The sequence below is a fragment of the Pseudorasbora parva genome, chromosome 11, assembly GCF_024679245.1.
Source record: "Pseudorasbora parva isolate DD20220531a chromosome 11, ASM2467924v1, whole genome shotgun sequence".
Taxonomy (NCBI): Eukaryota; Metazoa; Chordata; class Actinopteri; order Cypriniformes; family Gobionidae; genus Pseudorasbora; species Pseudorasbora parva.
In genome coordinates, this window is record NC_090182.1 from 40,377,243 (window position 1) to 40,397,017 (window position 19,775).

Below are 19,775 nucleotides of genomic sequence, written 5' to 3' on the forward strand. Positions count from 1 at the left end.
AAATGTTTTAATTAAAAATTATATAAATACTTTTAAATATGGTCATAAAAGAGAATTTATGTTGCATACATAATTAATAGGCCTATGTAATTAACGAAATAAAAATATATAACCTCATTAATAAAAAACATGTTTAATATTACAATTGTTTTATTAATATAAAATAATAATAAAATGCTTAATTAAATTAATATAAATGTATAATAATAATAATAATAATAATAATAATAATAATAATAATAATAACAACAGGCTAATTATTGAATAATAAAATAAAGTCTGTACCCAAACAAATGTGCTGTCTTTGTGCCACTAAATGATGAATAGATTTAGGTTTTCTTCGCTTTAAAAAAAAATACTGGGTTGCTTCAACCCATGTTTGAGTCAAATATGGACATAAACCATCGGTTTAAAATGTTTCATTATATTTTAAACCCAACGGTTGGGATTCTCTACAGGTCCTTTTTAAAAAATTAGCATATTGTGACAAAGTTCATTATTTTCCATAATGTAATGATACAAATTAAACTTTCATATATTTTAGATTCATTGCACACCAACTTTTAATACTGATGATTTTGGCATACAGCTCATGAAAAACCAAAATTCCCATCTCAAAAAATTAGTATATTTCATCCGATCAATAAAAGAAAAGTGTTTTTAATACAAAAAAAGTCAACCTTCAAATAATTATGTTCAGTTATGCACTCAGTACTTGGTCGGGAATCCTTTTTGCAGAAATGACTGCTTCAATGCGGCGTGGCATGGAGGCGATCAGCCTGTGGCACTGCTGAGGTGTTATGGAGGCCCAGGATGCTTCGATAGCGGCCATAAGCTCATCCAGAGTGTTGGGTCTTGCGTCTCTCAACTTTCTCTTCACAATATCCCACAGATTCTCTATGGGGTTCAGGTCAGGAGAGGTGGCAGGCCAATTGAGCACAGTAATACCATGGTCAGTAAACCATTTACCAGTGGTTTTGGCACTGTGAGCAGGTGCCAGGTCGTGCTGAAAAAACAAATCTTCATCTCCATAAAGCTTTTCAGCAGATGGAAGCATGAAGTGCTCCAAAATCTCCTGATAACTAGCTGCATTGGCCCTGCCCTTGATAAAACACAGTGGACCAACACCAGCAGCTGACATGGCACCCCAGACCATCTCTGACTGTGGGTACTTGACACTGGACTTCAGGCATTTTGGCATTTCCTTCTCCCCAGTCTTCTTCCAGACTCTGGCACCTTGATTTCTGAATGACATGCAAAATTTGTATTCATCCGAAAAAGTACTTTGGACCACTGAGCAACAGTCCAGTGCTGCTTCTCTGTAGCCCAAAAGTGTCTTGACCTGGGGAATGCGGCACCTGTAGCCCATTTCCTGCACACGCCTGTGCACGCGGTGGCTCTGGATGTTTCTACTCCAGACTCAGTCCACTGCTTCCGCAGGTCCCCCAAGGTCTGGAATCGGTCCTTCTCCACAATCTTCCTCAGGGTCCGGTCACTTCTTCTCGCTGTGCAGCGTTTTTTGCCACACTCTTTCCTTCCCACAGACTTCCCACTGAGGTGCCTTGATACAGCACTCTGGGAACAGCCTATTCGTTCAGAAATTTCTTTCTGTGTCTTCTCGCTTGAGGGTGTCAATGACGGCCTTCTGGACAGCAGTCAGGTCGGCAGACTTACCCATGATTGCGGTTTTGAGTAATGAACCAGGCTGGGAGTTTTTAAAAGCCTCAGGAATCTTTTGCAGCTGTTTAGAGTTAATTAGTTTATTCAGATGATTAGGTTAATAGCTCGTTTAGAGAACCTTTTCATGATATGCTAATTTTTTGAGACCTGAAATATTTCAGTTGGTGTGCAATGAATCTAAAATATATGAAAGTTTAATTTTTATCATTATATTATGGAAAATAATAAACTTTATCACAATATGCTAATTTTTTGAGAAGGACCTGAATATTTGACCCAAGCGTGCCAAACAACCCAGAAAGAAAATAAATAAATAAATAATAATAATAATATGCAATAAACCTGATTTATAGATTTAAAAATATATTTTAGCATCTGTTTATAATAAAATAAAATAATACAGCTTTAAACATAGCTACAGTTAAAGATAAAATAACCTTTTCTACTCACTTAATAACGTTTGGTTAAAAATAACCCAACATAATGACCCAACCTGTAACCCAACGGTTGGTTTAAACATTTATTTTATTTTATTTTAAAAAAAATTTACTGTGTAGGCTACACATTTTGGCAGCGTATATATATATATATATATATATATATATATATATATATATATATATATATATATATATATATATATATATATATATATATATATATATATATATATATATTATAGGCCTATATATATTCTTTCTTTCTTTCTAGGACTATATAGAGGCTATAGCTGTGTTCACATGTGTGTATTTTTATTATTCAGATGAAGAATGATTGTCGGTCGAGCTGTAAGATATACCCGTGTTGAACAGCAGAGGACGCCAGCAGCATCACGAATCATCCTCAGGTGAATCACTCAAAACATCTCGATACTATATTATGCGATAATGATCACAGTGTTAATCCCGTCCTGTTCTTTGTTCTGTTCTAATGTCACACTGTGAACTGAAGCGCTTATCCATTTACACACCTCTGGCATAACCCACGCATGTAGAATACACACACACACGCACACAAACACTTCAAATCTCAATAATCTCACTGTCAATAAAGGTATAATACCAGAGGCATGACACATAAAGCGCGAGACTAGGACAGTCTAAACACTGCCCATTCTCAATGAACAACTCAACGCCAAATTATAATTGAGTCACCGAATCCGAGGGGAAAAAACACAGGCTAGCCTATGTTGTTGGTGAGAAAATAAATGGAGGAATTATGAAATATCTGTCAGAAGTGTAATTCCTCCCAGCTTTGTGGTTTCGGAGTCTCGTGGCAGGGTCCTTCACTTCAGAGAAGATGAATCAACAGTGAATCACTGAAGAGAGGAGGAGGAGGAGGAGAAAGGGACTGTGGAAGGAGGAGAGGCCGGGGGACAGAACTTTCTCTCAGGCATGTGTATAAAATCACTTCAGTCAGTCAGTGAGTTTCATCGACACTCACCTGGATATCAGAGCACGCGCGCGCGGTCAGCCGCCAGTGTCAATCACTTCACGCGCTCACAATCTGCGAGCCTGAGACTTTATTTCCTGCATTTATTTATTTTTTTAATTCACAAGACATGTATTTACATTTTTTTCTTTATATAGCGCTCCAGGCACACGCAGACTAATTCAAGAAAAGGCTGTGTGAGAGTTTAGGCCTAGGCTACTAAATCACCGGGCAGCGCACGAAAATAACAGGGTTGATTTTTTTTTTTTTTAAATCAAAAACTCCTACAAACCCTCAAAAATAATAAACGGATCAGAACGGAAACAGGATTTGTCCAATTAAAATGCATCCCTGGAAAGGTAAGTAGCTACGAGCAACTTTGGCTTTTCACAGTTAATTTAGTTTAATTGACAATTATTATTATTATTATTATTAGATAAATATTAAATATAATTATATAAATGTAGGCTAATTGTTTTGTTGCTTTCGAAGCTTTAAAGTCTACAGTAGTTTGTGTGTGTGTGTGTGCGCGCGCGCGCGTGCGTGCGTGTACTAAATTAGTTTGCAAGGTCGCCAGAAGGAGAAAATATAGTGAATGAATCTTTAGTTTTCTTGCGCATGTGATACTGTTTTCTCTTCTAAAAACTGTTTTTGAAGCTCTCGAATCTTCCAAAGATTGATTCTCTGAAAGTCTGCTTTTGAGAGGCCTAAGCAGCCAGTGCAGCAAAATAAGTAGCATAAATTTCATTTTACTAAGTTAACGAAACGTGTTTACCTCAGGAATAACTTTTCTTCACACGTAAAATAATCGATTAAATTGCTTCTCTAAAGGTCAGTTGTTTTTATTTGCATATGTTAAATCAACATTGAAAGTGACACGAAATAAAAATCTGATTAAAATAGTATACTTTTAAACAAGAGTTTTGTAAAACGAATAAAGCAATTTGAATTTATCCAATTTCATGTCAATTATATTACATGATGAAGAATGTGAAGATAGATTAGAAATTACAATATGGGTTGTGCTAATAATGTCAATTATTAATTAAAAAAGTAGGCATTTTTAAGAAACAAACTTTCTTTCTTCTTCATGGAATTACTTTTTTATAACAAAGTATTTCCAAAAACATAAGTATCAAACTTAAAAACAGGCTGGTTTCCCAATAGTGAGAGAGAGCTAACCCAAACCCAAATCAAACCTGTTGATTTCAGAAGATTTAAAGCATTTATAGGAGCCTTTCAAAATAGAAGACTCCTTAAAGTCCTCTTATTAATTTTTGTCATGTCTCATCACATATGTGAAGGCGTTTTCATAACCTGTTCTAGTTATGCTTCTATTCCTGTTCTGAAGTGCATGTGGTTCATAGGGCGAGCTCACCCCTGTCTTGTTAACCGACACTGATATGAGAAAGTACATGATTCATGTTAGTCAGGGTCTAAACACACAAACCCACACACATACATAGCACCTGTCTTCAGGGAGCCTGTGAAAAGGAGGAAGAGTGTGTGACGAAATGATGCGATTTACGCCTGAACAAAGCAGCAGAGCAGTCTGTCACGCTCACACACACACACACACACACACACACACACACACACACACACACACACACACACACACATTCTCGTTTTCCGAGTTGCAGTTCATTTTGTCCCACATACACGCTTGCCCCACATGCACATGCATCTATCACACAGAGCCCAAACTGCCAAATACACTCAAACGCACACAGATGGTTTAAAAAAAAAAAAAAGAGCCCCAAACCATTAACATGTCACAGTGCCCCATGCATTTGCATTTTAACCCACGCAGAGATGCGGACAAGACAGTAGGGAAGAAAGAGAGAGAGAGAGAGAGAGAGAGATAGAGAGAGAGAGAGAGAGATTGTGTGTATTAGGGAGGTAGAGGGATGAAGAGCTTCAGGAAGTACAGGGCTTAAGGAGAAAGAGAGAGATGGAGTGATGGAGGAAAGGAAAGAGGGTTAACACAGCCCAGATTCCCTCTAAAAGAAAAAGGAGAGAGCGAGCACAGGGGAATGATATAAAATGAGTTGGTCACGGTTTGAACAGTTACACATGCTGTTTACATTTTTCCCAAATTAACATGGCCCCTCGCTCCACCAAGCCCCTTTCTCTCTCCCACTTCTTTCTTTCTTTCTTTCTTTCTTTCTTTCTTTCTTTCTTTTCTTTCTTTCTTTCTTTCTTTTTGGAACTGTTCCGTTTGAGATCCATATTTGATCTTCTAGATTGGACGTGCAGATATAGTTTCTCTTCATTTTGTTATATTTATTTTCAAGAGCGGCTCGTTTTGGGCGACGTTAAATGAGAAACTTGAGTCAGAGAGATGGGGAAATGGCAAGGGGAGGGGAAGGGAAGAGATAATTAAAAAAGCAAGAGAGAAAAGAAGAAAGCTAATTACTGAGGTAGAGATCTAGTGCACCCGAACTGGACTGAAAAAATAAAGTGGGGGAGAAAAAAACAAGCACGAGAAAAAGATCAGAGGCGGAGAACGTGTGAGGAAAGTGCGAGGGAAAAAGTGAGGGTTTTTGTTAACGCAGGTTTTATATTGTCCATTCCTGCTTTGTTCTGAAGGTCCTTGGCAAAGCCGACGACATTTCAGGCCAACTTCCATCGATTTAAATTTCAAACTGAGTATCTACAGGGAGATTGAGGAGTGTATGTCCTCTTGTAGAGATCACGGAGAGCAAGTGTGTGAATGAGCTAGTGAAAGCTGGTTTGATGTATCTAGAAACAATTGCTAGACGTCCGTCATGCATTTAACGGATGCACTAACGTCCATCTGATTGCCTTGCATAGTGTGTGTGTGTGTGTGTGTGTGTGTGTGTGTGTGTGTGTGTGTGTGTGTGTGTGTGTGTGTGTGTGTGTGTGTGTGTGTGTGTGTGTGTGTGTGTGTGTGTGTGTCTAGTCAGTAAAGGAATGCACATTTGATTGAGTGCAGACTGCACATAAATCTCTACTTTAACTGTACACAGACACACAACATGACCCTGACCCCCTTCACAAACACACACACACTTGCTCATGAATATGAAAGACTAGCCTCTTTGTGCACTGAACTGACCAGCCCATCATATGGGCAATATAACTTTATATGATGTGATAGGAGGGAACATGTTTTATGATATTGCACCATAATGCCGAATTCTTGGTATTGTTGACTGGAGCCTCCAAGACTCGTCTGTTTAGAGTTAACACAGAGGCAACAAATCAGTCAGAAGATGGAAAGCGGGAGGCTACGTGTGCATGTGTGTGAGACAGAGAGAAAGACAGCGCAACTGACTGATATACCGATTTGACATCATATCATTGCTGCCAGCTGTAGGATCTATGCACACACACACACTCAGAGAGAGAGAGATCTGTAATGAAAGCCGTGGTTATTCAATAAAGTCGCGGGGGATTTGTTTCAGGGGTTATGTAAATATGCCAGTGCTCTGTTTTAGAGCTGTTGTGCTTACATCCAAATAAGCAATAAGAGAGAAGAACATTCTTCATGTGATTCTTGATAATATCTACTATGCCATGAGAAAAACGGCAGTTCTCATATCCACAGAGTTTAATTGTTTGCTGAGAAGCATCGGTATTATATTATTGCTCAGATGTATGGATAGTAACCCTAAGAATTACACGCTGTTGGTGTCAAATCATGCTGATTGTTGAGAAGATGTTTCTAAGCAATTATGACTTCTGCCCGGCGACAATCATCAAATGATTTTGTACAGGCAAATTCCACTCATGTTTTCTTTAGAATTATGGATATAACGTTATTAGCATGTGGCGCCTTTACTTTCGCAGGAAAGAAAAGAATGAGATCTCTTCAATATCGCTGTTTTATCTCCCGCGTCTCCATTTTTTCTTCCGAGAAAAGACCCTTGTAATCGCATGTCTGATTCATGTGTCTGAGAGTTTCAGAAGAAAGTCTCTCCAAACCAAGATACCAAAGTCTGCAATCAACATTAAGAAATGTCAATATAAACCCTAATATTTTTTATCAAATTCTGAAGAGATAAATTGTCTGAAGTCAAATTGAAGTCATAAATTGACAAGATTTTAAAGCTAATATTTTAAACTCTTAAAGGTTCCAAAAGGGGAAGCCATTGAAAAAACATTTTTTGGTTCCCCAAAGAACCTTTTACTGCACCGTTTTTGAAAGAACCATATTTGAAAATAACATTTTAATAACACTAAGAACCCCTTTAACATTTTGTGCACACTTTAAACCCGAATAAGTTTGGATAACTAAAACAATTGAGGTAATTAGTTACATACATTTTTTTTCAATAGTTATTTATGATGTTGCCATTTTTAAGTAAACAGAACTATCAAGTTTTGAGCATGTTAATTGCTCTTAACTAAAAGTACAGAGTTAGCTACCACATACATTTTGATATCAATTAACATAAAAGATTGTTAGCTCACTTCATTACTTTGAGTTCTTGCAAATCAAATGAGTTATTTACATCACTGTAAACCATAAGTCATCAAAACTCAGAAAAGATACTCAGTTTATTTTCTTGTTTCTTAACTTGAAATATTTGAGTACAATAATGTATGCATTTAATATAATTTATAAGGTTTTTTGAACATAAATATTTTACTAGCTATAACAAACTAATTCAGGAAATGCAAATTTGCTGATTAGCTAACATGTTAACAATAGCATAGCACTGTAACTTAAACCATGTAACTTACCCGCTCTCAAACCAAACTCATGCGCCACTCATCACCACGATGGTAACCCTCCAAAACCCCACATTAGCAGAAACTATTCTAAATTAGTGTAACAAAAAAATAATCACTCTCTTACCATTAATCGTGCACAAAAAACATTATAAAACACTTAATTTTAGCATTTACACTCCATTTTGAGGGCTATTGGCAAAGCATGCTGGGAAATAAAAAAAATCCCAGCCCAGTTTCAGTTAAATTTAAGTCTATACAACTTAAACTAGTGCAACAGTCGACTTGAAATACTGTGAACCCAAAAGAAAAAAAAGTTTTAATACTCATAACTCATTTTTTTTATTTAAGTGTGTCCTACTCAAACCAGATGAATATTTTAAACATTAGGGTTTAAAGTGCAATGGACAGGTTCCATGGATGTAAAAGGTTCTTCATGGAACCATCAAATCCGTAAAAAAAAAAAAAAGTTATTTATATACATTAACAATTGTCTATTAGTATTTCTCCGTGGAAATATAATAGTAAAAATATTTGAGTCGTGCTTTAAAAACATCAGAGAACTCCACAAAATCTCCTGAGCTCTGAAAGAGAAAACTTGAAGCAATAAAATGTTCCTCACGGTACTCTTATCCAGTTATTTGCTGGAACAAAAGACTGTTATAATAAGAATAAGATGTCAGTCAGTGTTTATAAGACTTTAATGGAAGATGTTATGGATCTCTTTTTTATTTGTTACTGTAAAACACAGAAACATCATTCAATATCTGATGTTTTCAATAAGCCGATTATGTTGGATCAGGATTTTGGATCCATCTGAACTCTTCCACTCCCGGCTACTTATCTAACTGAAAGACCTAGATAATTATTGTGACCTTGGGTTGAGGAAAAGGTGTGTCAGGACATGGAGTGTGTGTGTGTTTCAGTGTTTTAGATGAGCATTTCATAAGAATTGAAGGGGAATGAGTGAATTAGAGGAGAAAGAATGGGAGAGAAAAAAAGAGAGAGGAACAGAGTTGAAAAGAAAAACTGGCAGGGCTAATCGAGGTTAATAAGCTGTTGTTATTTTGGCCGGGGGCAAAAAAGAGATAAACCACTTTAAAGCAGGGGAGGAAACATAGGCGTGTGTGAGAAGTAAAAAAAAAACAACCTAGAGAACTTGACAGGGGGAATATGAGGGGAAGGAAAGAGAAACAATGTGTGACAGCAAGACAAATGTGTGATTGTGATGAAGAGACCTGGGAGAAGAAAGGATTGAGAAAAAATGGACATCATGAGGATGATGGGGGGTTCGAGAAGAGGAGACGAAAAGAGATAAAAAGGAAAAAGCAAATGGGAGGAGGAGCACATATTTCACACCTGTTGAAAACACAATGCCTCAAACAAGTAATTACACATCTCTGCCATGTTCCTCTGAATGCTTGACACAAAAAAGAAAAAGAAGAGAGACACGGGGTGAGATGTGTTTGTGCCGGATGACTCCCTGAGGCTCGCACACACACATAATGGGAGCACTGTGTGACCCTTTTCGAATTTCGAGGTTCATTCTCATTTGCTGCCATTTTCCCAGCGTGATTTCTGAGGACGCGGGTCTAAAAGGGTCTCCGGATGGGCACATTTACACACACTCGCACACAATAACAAATGTAACAAATGCACTGGTCTGTGTACAGGCATGTATATACACATAATCCAAAACAGAAACCTACAAACACACTCCAAAACAAAAACATGTCCCAGAGTAGACAGGACCACACACACTCACACCCCTGAGCTATAAAAAAAACACACACACAAAAAGTCCTGTGCTATTTGTCAAATGATAAAACTATAGATGTGGTTTAAATTTATTGACACTTTCTGTTTGTCAAGCGTCATAAAATCATGTTGATAGCTCATGTTATGATCTACACCTTTGCAAAAATAGCTCAGAAAAGAGAAAATTAACCTGAACCTCATCGTCGAATCAGAGCCTCCATTGTTTATTCGAATAGCAAACAACTCTTACGGCACACATCAGAACCGACTTTTAAAAAGGGTGGTTGAAATAAAATGCTGTTTGGAGTAAACCAATCAAAATGCTGCGTGACCTCAACCAATCAGCATGTTCAATGCTCAAGTTCCATCCCCGAAAGTTCCTGAACTTTGAAAAAGTACTACCTCGGGAGCAGGGACTTTCTGAGAGGGAAATTTTTCCCACAAGTATTCTTCACACAAGTAAGAAAAATTACCTTTTCTCTAAAAAAGAGACCTTTTACGAAAACTGTTCACTGAATGGTCCTTTCAGGAACTGAAAATAGTTATTCTATGTGGAATCGCTACAAAAAACAACAACAACCTTTTTGAACCTTTATATTAAAGTGTTATTCAGTTGCAAATGCCACTCGCTTTAAATGTTATTTATGTGTTGGGTCACACTTTAGATTAGGGTCCAATTTTCTATACTTATGTCTTAATAAACTCCTAATTTACTGCTTATTAATAGTTAGTAACGTAGTGGTTAAATTTTGGTAAGGGATTAAAGGTGCCTTAGAATGATTTGAAACAATATGTTAAATTGTTCTCTAATATCTACATAGAGGGTATGTGGCTTATTTAAGGGTTAAAATTGTCCAGACACAGTTTTACAGGTCCATTTACAACCCTAGAAATTGTCCCTAAGATGTAATGCTCTGTTTTTGGCTTATTTGGAAGAGTCATGAATATTAATGCAGAGTTCTGCTCTGATTGGCTGTTTCACTCCACTTCTGCTCAATGACAGCTAACACATCTATACTAGCCGTCATGGCAATGATTTTACAATGATAGCCTCTCAACTTTGAATCACAAACTGGCAGAGGTGGACAAAGTACATAACTCTATTACTTGAGTAAAAGTAAAAGTACTACTGTTCAAATATTACTCCGTTACAAGTGAAAGTTGTAAAAACAGATTTTTACTCAAGTAAAAGTACAGAAGTATTTGTTTTCAAAAGTACTTAAGTATAAAAGTAAATTTCCTTTTTTATGCCAATGCATTATTTTATTATTGTTGTATAAATGCACACTGTCATCATGGTTTAAGCCATTCAGTGATGCTCCATCTGACAATACTAGCATACGACTAACTTAAACTCATTTAAATACTTGTATATAAGTTACAAAGCTCTTTATAAAGCTGCTGTCACTTTAAGGCCGAATGCACAGATCCAATACACTGATACACTTCTGATATTCTCCCAACTTTACCAATCTTTCTCCAAGACGTTTATATTTTTAATATTTTTTAAGACATGCACCAAGTGTATGCCAACTAAACTTGATTTTTTTTTTTTTAACTGAAAAATACTTTCAAAGTATGACTATGGGTACACACACTTGTGCCTAAGAACAGTCTTCAGTTCATTTTGCTATGAACTGAACAGTGTTCAAAAAAATTTGGGGAAATGTGTATGACCCTATAAGAGTGATTCCTGATAGACTGTGTGCAACAACAACAACAAAAAACCTTTTACAGAAGGAAAAAAATCATCCGCCGACTTTCAGAGCTGCAACAGAAACGACTTTCGACTTAGATAGAAATGTAGTGGAGTAAAAAGTACGATATTTGTCTTTCAAATGTAGTGAAGTAAAAGACATAAGTTTCCAGAAAAAATTGTACTCCAGTAAAGTAAAGATACTTAAAAAGTGTACTTAAGTACAGTACTCAAGTAAATGTACTTAGTTACTGTCCACCTCTGCAAACTGGGTAGCGCGTAAATATGTTGTTTGTACAGTAACGTTACAGTTTGAGAGTAGAGTACTGATTTAAAAGTTGATTTATTTAGCCAAACAAAGTAATGTAGAAGCCACTCAAAATAGTCAGTGTCATGTTTACTCACCCGCTGCAAAATAATCATACTTCAGTTCTCAAAAATGTATATTTATTTACCAAATGGACTAGAAGCCTTCTCAAATGACTATCGTTTCAACTTAGATGGTGGAGAAGGTGACATTAGCTACAAGAATCGAGTGAGCGAGCTGTAAGCAACTAAACAGTAGTAGTAAACATATTATAACGCCTCAGCGATTGCGTTACAGTCGCCGTTATGTTGAAAATAGCCTGTTCTTCCCTGGTGTTTTTCACAAACAAGATTTACATATGAAGGAGGAGGCAATGATGTTTGAGACTCACTCTATGGAAAGGTTAATTCAATTTTTCATTCTAGGGCACCTTTAAGGATTAAGGGATGTAGAATATGATCATGGAGAATCAGGCATTAATACGTGCTTTATAAGTACTAATAAACAGCCAATATCCTAGTAATATGCATGCTTATAAGCAATAGCGAGAACGGAACCCTAAAATAAAATGTTACCATGTGTTAACTTTTGGAAAATGTTAAGTATGGCTCATGTGTTAAAATATGTTTGGGCTCACTGTATTTATGACTATCATAAATTGATCTCATTAGTGATGAAACAGAAACAGATGTTTTCTACCATACTAAAAACATTGAAAACTACCAGATTGAGAAATGAATGATCAAAACATTTAAAGCATTTAGGGCAGGGGCTCACTGGAAGATTGAGTTATGACATTTTGATTTAAAATGACATGGTCAGAAAAGAAAGAAAGAAAGAAAGAAAGAAAGAAAGAAAGAAAGAAAGAAAGAAAGAAAGAAAGAAAGAAAGAAAGAAAGAAAGAAAGAAAAAAAGAAAGAAAGAAAGAAAGAAAGAAAGAAAGAAAGAAAGAAAGAAAGAAAGAAAGAGGCATCGATGTATCGCCGACGATAAGATCAATAACTTATTGCCAGGCTGAATTTGCATTTCATGTAGAATTTAATGCATTGAAATATTGCAGTGAGGGACATTTTAGCTGTAAAGATGTATGAAAACATATCTGTATAATACACTGTATGTAACATTTATGTCAACTCTTTTATGGCCCGCTTCAATATGAACATAAATCCCTTTAATAATCCCGTGCAGAACTTCTCTCTCTCTCTCTCTCTGTACAAACAAACTGTACCAGAAACCAGTAGCAGAAGCAGTGCCAGACATATCCGCATGAAATTGTAATCTCTATAATCAAAGTATAACATAAAACTAACTGTTTAATTCTGAATACCTCAAAAGAATTACAGTTAAAACCACTATATTACAAAAACGACGCACCATAATGTCTGTGAACCCTTATAAACCAAACATTTATTCAGAGCTGATTACAGACAGATTTTCTCTGCTTGGTGTTATTCCTCAAACAGTCTTCATTTGTGTAATATGAGAAATATCAATTATTTTAACTTATTAAAGCATTTTTACAAAATGAAATGGGAAAAAGCAACCAAACAAGAGAATTGGACATTAAGGACCAGATTTACTTACAGTTTGAACCAGCTCAAACCTTCTTTTGGCGTTAAAAAACTACTGTCAGGATTTACTAATGGACACGCAGAAAAGAATTAGTGCATGGACAGAGTTATGTTTACATATGTACAGGATTTATAGGAGTTTCCCTTTCAGATGCTAAATTTATGGAAAAGGAGTATTTAAATAAAGCATGCGAGGTGATTTACGAAGGTTTGTGCTTGTCATTTTTCTGGTATTTGCTCCATTATTTACCACCCAAAAAAGCATGTCTTAAACCAGACGCTAATTTGCGCTGCTCTTGGTAGATTGCGTTAGGTGAGATTGTGCTAGCAACACTATAATTGGATTGTTTTATGGGTAGGTTTAATTTGCGTGTCATCAGTAGATCATACGCAGAACTTTCCACCTCCATCTGCAGCTGTTTGGAATTGCTCTAACGCTTATTTGCCCTGTTTAGTAAATCTGACCCTATATTACCAATTGTGCATTTTCACTGGACTGAACTCCCTGTTTACCCTGCTTTCTATTCCAGTTGCTCAGGTTGCCGTGCTGCTGTTTTTGACAGCTGTGGTGAGATGTGGTCAGGCGCTGGACCGCACAATCATTCTATCCAACGAGAGGAGCTCGATTGAGAGAACATATGAGCTGACCAAATACCTGGACCACCAGCTGAAGGAGATCAGAGACACCTATGTGAGTCACTATCTGTTTGTGTGTGGGTATATGTAGTTAGTGTGTGGCGATGAATGTGCGATGACGTTTTTGTTTATAGATGTTTTCCTCTGGGATGCCCCCCCACCCACCCACTATCTTTGTATCGCTTTTGCCTCTTCCTGATTGTATTGTAATACATGCTCTAGTTTTATAATTAGCTGTTTATAGTATCACGTAACTTAACTTTTGCTAGGTAATGGTGTATACAGACACCTTGTAATAGGAGTTTTGTTAACTGCATGTGTTTACTTGCTAACACATTTTAGTCAATATCCTTTAGTTAACTTAAAGGAACTGGATGTAAGAAATGTATTTCAAATAATTCTACAATTGCCCTGATATGTCACTAGACATTAAGAAATCATGTTCATTTCAAATACTTTTATCACTGACAACAGTAGTCCGGCCAGGATATTGTCATTTAAAAGTTGTTGTTGCAGCCCTCAACTGATGTTGATGTTGACCAAGCCTGCAGTCTCCCTCTCATTTACTGAAGCTTTCGGGCCTCGATCGCCCCCCGGTGACCGGTCCCAGTATAGCCGCCCCTCTGTGATTTCTAATGGACGCGAGGCAAAGTAAATAATAAAATTACACTTCAAAAAATGTTCCCCAAAGTGAGTTTATGTCACTGAAGGCAGTTATCATCACGATGATTTCATTTCAGGTGTTCGTTTTAAAAATAAGTTTACTTTGAGTTAGTTATTTGATGCTATAAAAACGGGGGGTGTAACGTCATGATTGACAGCTGAGACTGACGGCTTCTCTGAGTGAAGTTGTCACTGAGGCACTAACGGACTTTTTTCGAAATTTTTGGGAGCAGATTAGAGCTTTAGCTTTAATTTCTACATTTCCATTACTGTTTATTTCACACCAACATAATTAATTGTTCTGCATCTGCGAGAGTGTGGGCGGGCTTTTGATATCGCGGCTGTACTTCCTGCTCTACTTCCTGCGCTCTACTGCGCAACTCCGGTCCCGAAACTGCTACTGCGCAGACTCGGTCCCAAGATGTCAGCGCCGTGCACCCCCGCCTGAAAGCTTCAAATATGGCAAGCGGAAACGGATGATGTCGAGTCGTCCATATTTTTTTACGGTCTATGATGTTGACATGTTGTGTTTTGGCCTGAAGCTCCGCCCTCCACCTATCGACCAATCACAAAGTCAGTAGTGTTTGGGCATCCGGGTTGCCAGATCTGCTCTAGTTAACGCAGCTGCAGCTACAAACGTTCCTGCTGATCCTGCAGCCTATCTGGCAACCTGAAGTCAGGGGGAGAGGGAGAGGGGATACACCGCTCTACAGTCATTTGAAAGTGATTGCAGTACCAGTTTTGACCACAGTTTTACACATACTTAAAAGTAGCATTAAAATGAAAATTCACCCTATTTTCTAAATGCATATAATAGATCCTAATGTGAACAGTTAATCCATGCATATGTTCCATTGTTCTTCCTGTAAACACGACTTCTCTCTGGTGAACTATGCAGGACTTAAACCCGTCCCTGCATGCTCACGCTCATCTGCACTTTTAAATGTGCAACACCCAAATGAACCAAGTAACCAAGTACATAGAACTGAGTTTTCTTTTTCAGAAAGAGTCAGAGGCAGCTGGTATTTAATATTGAAAAGGACATTCACAGACTAGAGAGCCCTTTACTGTGCAAAAATGTGTATAATCTTAAGTATTCAATATGTCTTCAATATGTATTTTTATTTAGTTATCTTTCCGGTGTACACACTCTTAAAGTGCCCTTATTATGCTTTTTCAGATATCACCTTTCATGTAAGTTGTTGTCTCACAAAAGAAAGAATCGATTCTGAATTGCCGAAACGAGTCGTCAATAATTCCAGCCTTACTTCCGTATCTTACATATGTAACAATGTAACACATTTGCATAATGCGAGCCTATGGTCTTCATTGGCTGCCCACGAACAACATGTATGTACCCTCAAACACTGTAGCTGGTTTGTGTTGTGTACATGTCAAGAAGATGCTGTTATCTTTGCTTTAAAAGCAAATTCTCTTTGTGAACACTTCAAAAGGATGAGGATGTGTCAATGCTAATGGTGGACAACAGTTGCAACATCTCACAATGTACCTCAAAATAAGTAGCATCACTGAGAAACTTCCTGCTTAAAGTTCGGGTTGAATAACTAGTTCTTCCATCGTTCCAATGACTCATGCTCGGATTGATTCAATTGACTCCATCGTTACTGTCTTTACTGTGTTTACTATTGCTGAGCTTTAGGAAGCCTCCGGAACTGAAGTTCAGTTGTAGTAATGGCCGTTTAGCTTCTGAGACACGTGCGGCAAGTGGTCAACCAACTGGCCAACCAGAGCTGAGCAGGTTCACGGAAAGAAGGGATTTAGAGAGACTTAATTTGAGTCTCTTGACTTAAACGAGTCATTTGAGAATCACTGAACAATGTGGTGGTCATGTGCAATGTATGTTATGAGAAAAATTTTTTTTAACCTTTGATGCATGTAAACCTGTTGAAAAAGATTTCAGAATTAGTCTAAAGAACTTTTTTTCCACTATAAATAATATTTTGTGCAATGGAAGCATTAAATGTTCTTCTTGGAACCATCAATGGCATTAAAGTACCTTTATTTTTAAAAGTGCACTAGCATAAAGATAACAAAAGTACAATTTTGATTTCATGCAAGAGCCTTTGTTCTCACAAACCTAAAAGGACTTCTGAACTGCGACACAGTCACTGTCATTTTTCTCTAATATCTCTCCTCATCTCTGGTCCTCAGCTGTCATATCTTGGGCCTCCATTCAGTGATCCCGGCTTCTCTCCTCCACGTCCCAACAGCTCCTCCCTATCTGTTCCCAGTGCAGCTACACGTGTGGACTTGTGGCGCGGGCTGGAGAACGGTGCCCGTCTGGCACAGAACCAGCGCGCGTACAGCATTCTTCTGTGTGCCGTGAGGGAGCTGGCGCGCTCCACCCTGTGTCCGTACCTCCAGAGCTCTCTCCTCCATTTCTGCTCCGGCCTCAGCGGGTTACTCGGCTCAATATCCGGCCTGATGAACGCCCTGGGCTACACCAACCTTCCACCCTCCACAGGATACGCCACAGCCGCTCAAGGATACGCCCCACCCATGTCGTCACAGTTTCAGGGCGTGAGCGAGAACAGCCCCGCCCCTCTACGGAGTTATGTCCCACGAAACAAAGGCACTCAGACGGCTTCGGGTGTGAGAGAGGGAACGACTCGGGCGGAAATCAAGCGGGACAGAGAGAGGGAGAGGGGGAGGAGAGGGAGGAGAAAAGAAGGAGAGAGATGGGCTGCCAAAGACGAGGAAGAGAAGGAGGAAGGAATGGAGAGATGGGGGAAAAGGAGAAGACTTCTGAGCTTGGAAGAGGAGAAAACTATAAAACTGAACATGAACTACACGACTTTAAAAGTTGGAGATGGAGACCGAAAGCACCCCCTACTCTTTTCCCCGCCATCCCTCCATCCTCGTCGATCTATCCGTTCCATCTCGTCTCCTCACGCCGGTCTCTCTCCTCTCTCGCTCCTCTATCAGTACGGAGGGCCGGCCACTGAGCTTCACACTTTGCTGGCGGCCCCTGTGCTGTCATCACATCCCACCCCTAATGACTTCTCTCGGAAAGTTGAGGGGTTTTGGGTACTGCGCGAGCTGCAGAGCTGGCTATGGAGATCCGCGAAAGACTTCACCAGACTGAAGAAACGGCTACGTGTTTGAGAAAGGCTCGGGTCTAAAACCTAGTGAGCTGCCTTTATTCTCAATAGTGTAGCGATGTATGAAGCACAGCTCACGAAGGAGTTACTTCCAAACCTAGCAGTTTTCTGTTGATCATCTCTGTAAAAACTTGAATCTGTGTGGGGAAATCTTTCACATTTATGCAAAAATCCCAATGCACGTTTCGCCGCATGTTTGATTGACAGGCGATCTGACCAATAGCAGTCGGGAGAGTAGATTAACGTTGGTGGAGTTGAACTTGAAAAACGGTGTGTACTGACGTCTTTCTGTGGTTGAAACAACATCTCTTTTAGTGTTCATTCATGTTAATTTGATGGTTATCAATGAACAAGATGAAAGAGATGATCGGTTCACGAGCAGCTTAAACTGAGGCGCTACAGCGATCACACCACATTAAAGAAACACAGAAGAGTATTTATTATTTAAAATTCTTTAAAAATGACAAAATTTGAAAGTTGAGATTTTGTTTCATATCAAAAGTAACTGATTCTATCCTGTCTGTCAGCGTGTTGTCAGTGTCCTCTTTGCTCAGTGATGTGTTTTTTCTCTACGTGAGAACGTGTGGTGTGTGAGCACCATGGCTTGTCGGACATAGCAGCAGTAACTAAAGGGGACGGTTCTTTGCGAATGGTCAATTGCATGGATTCCTGTTGAAAAGACTGGATTTCACCCTCTAAAATGTGGCTGCACCTAAGTGAATGATCCATATTTGCATATATTTTCATCTAGATTTCTAATGCTTCAGCCACCATGTTTGATTTATTTTTTCATTAGGCTTTTAGCAATGCCTACTGGGATTGTCTTATTTGCGAAGGATAGATGCAAAGCTGCCCGATTTTGGTCAAAACGCATCCACGTCAGGAGCTTGGATATGATGCCTTAAATGCTGCCCGTGGAAGCAGCTCACTAGGTTTTGGAGCAGAGCAGAAGTGTGTGTGAAACAGATTGATTCATGCTCTACGGAAGGAGATCCAAGGACTTCAGATGGTCACGCTTTGCACTAAATCACCAAACAGAAAAGAGCCGCCTGTACGTCACAGACAAAGGGAAGAGAGCGCTCATTGAGAGAGCGAGACATGATTCAGCAGAAGGAAAGTGAATCATGCAGTAGTAAAAGGGTCAATGGGCAAAGTGGAGGAAATGTGGCATAACTAAAGAAACAATGGAGAGTTTTTTGCTGCCTCACAAACTGAGTCAGTAATGCCTCATTGACACTGACTCGTCTTTTTCCAGACACACACAAATACACACCTACACATTTGGAAACAAATGCACAAACCTGATGCTCAGATGCTGTGTGTACGAACAAAAGAGAGACCATATGAAAGTATATTATTCAAAAGCATCATAACATTTTTGGGCATAGTACCATGGTAATACTGTTTTCTAGAAATGTACATTGAAACATGCAGTACTATGTAAATTTCATGGTATGTGAATGTGGTAATAATTCAGTACCATGGTATATATTAAAATACCACTATGTTTTTTTGGTGTAGTACCATGATAATACTGTCTTTTCAGGAAGTATACAATGGTAACACAGTGGTATTTTTGTAGGGAAAATATGGAGTACTATGTAAATACTATGGTATGTGAATATGGAAATCATTCAGTACCATTTTTTTCAAAATATGACAGTATTCTTGAAGTTTCATTAGGGTATCATAGAAATATGGCATGGCATAAAAAAAAGAGATTTTGTAGAGATGTACCATGGTATTTTTGGCGTACTATGGTATATATCAGTGAACATAGTTTCATGGCAATTAATCAGTATCATGTTTTTTTTGACATGGCATACCATGGTATTCTTTCAAATAGGATATAATATAAATACCACTGTATATAATTATGATTATCATACAGTCCCATAATATATATCAAAGTACTATAGTATTACCATTCTTTTACCATGTTAACACCAGTTATTTTTTTAATTTTTTTTTACAGATAAAGGATTCTACAAACATGAACATGAGTTATAATACGGATGAGAGTGTGTATAATTATGAGTGTTTGTGTACAGTCTGCAAATTGATTTCTGTATGTGTGTATATGTCTGTTATATTTATTTAATACTATTTATTTCTCTGTGGTACGACTGTATGATGTCACATGTTTTTTTTTTGTTTTTGTTTTTGAGAGAGTACAAAAGACCTTTACTGTCTACACTTTGGGTGTGTGT

The 19,775-nt window shown here is 38.0% G+C and overlaps 1 protein-coding gene across 1 annotated transcript; it reads left to right on the plus strand.

The window, feature by feature from the left end:
* The first annotated feature begins 3,370 nt into the window (after nt 1–3,370).
* On the plus strand, nt 3,371–19,237 carry clcf1 (cardiotrophin-like cytokine factor 1). The gene is made up of 3 exons (XM_067456667.1): nt 3,371–3,470; nt 13,675–13,835; nt 16,616–19,237. Exons 1-3 carry the CDS (start codon nt 3,455–3,457, stop codon nt 17,567–17,569), a joined length of 1,131 nt encoding a protein of 376 aa, XP_067312768.1. The 5' UTR covers nt 3,371–3,454; the 3' UTR covers nt 17,570–19,237.
* Nucleotides 19,238–19,775: the final 538 nt, after the last annotated feature.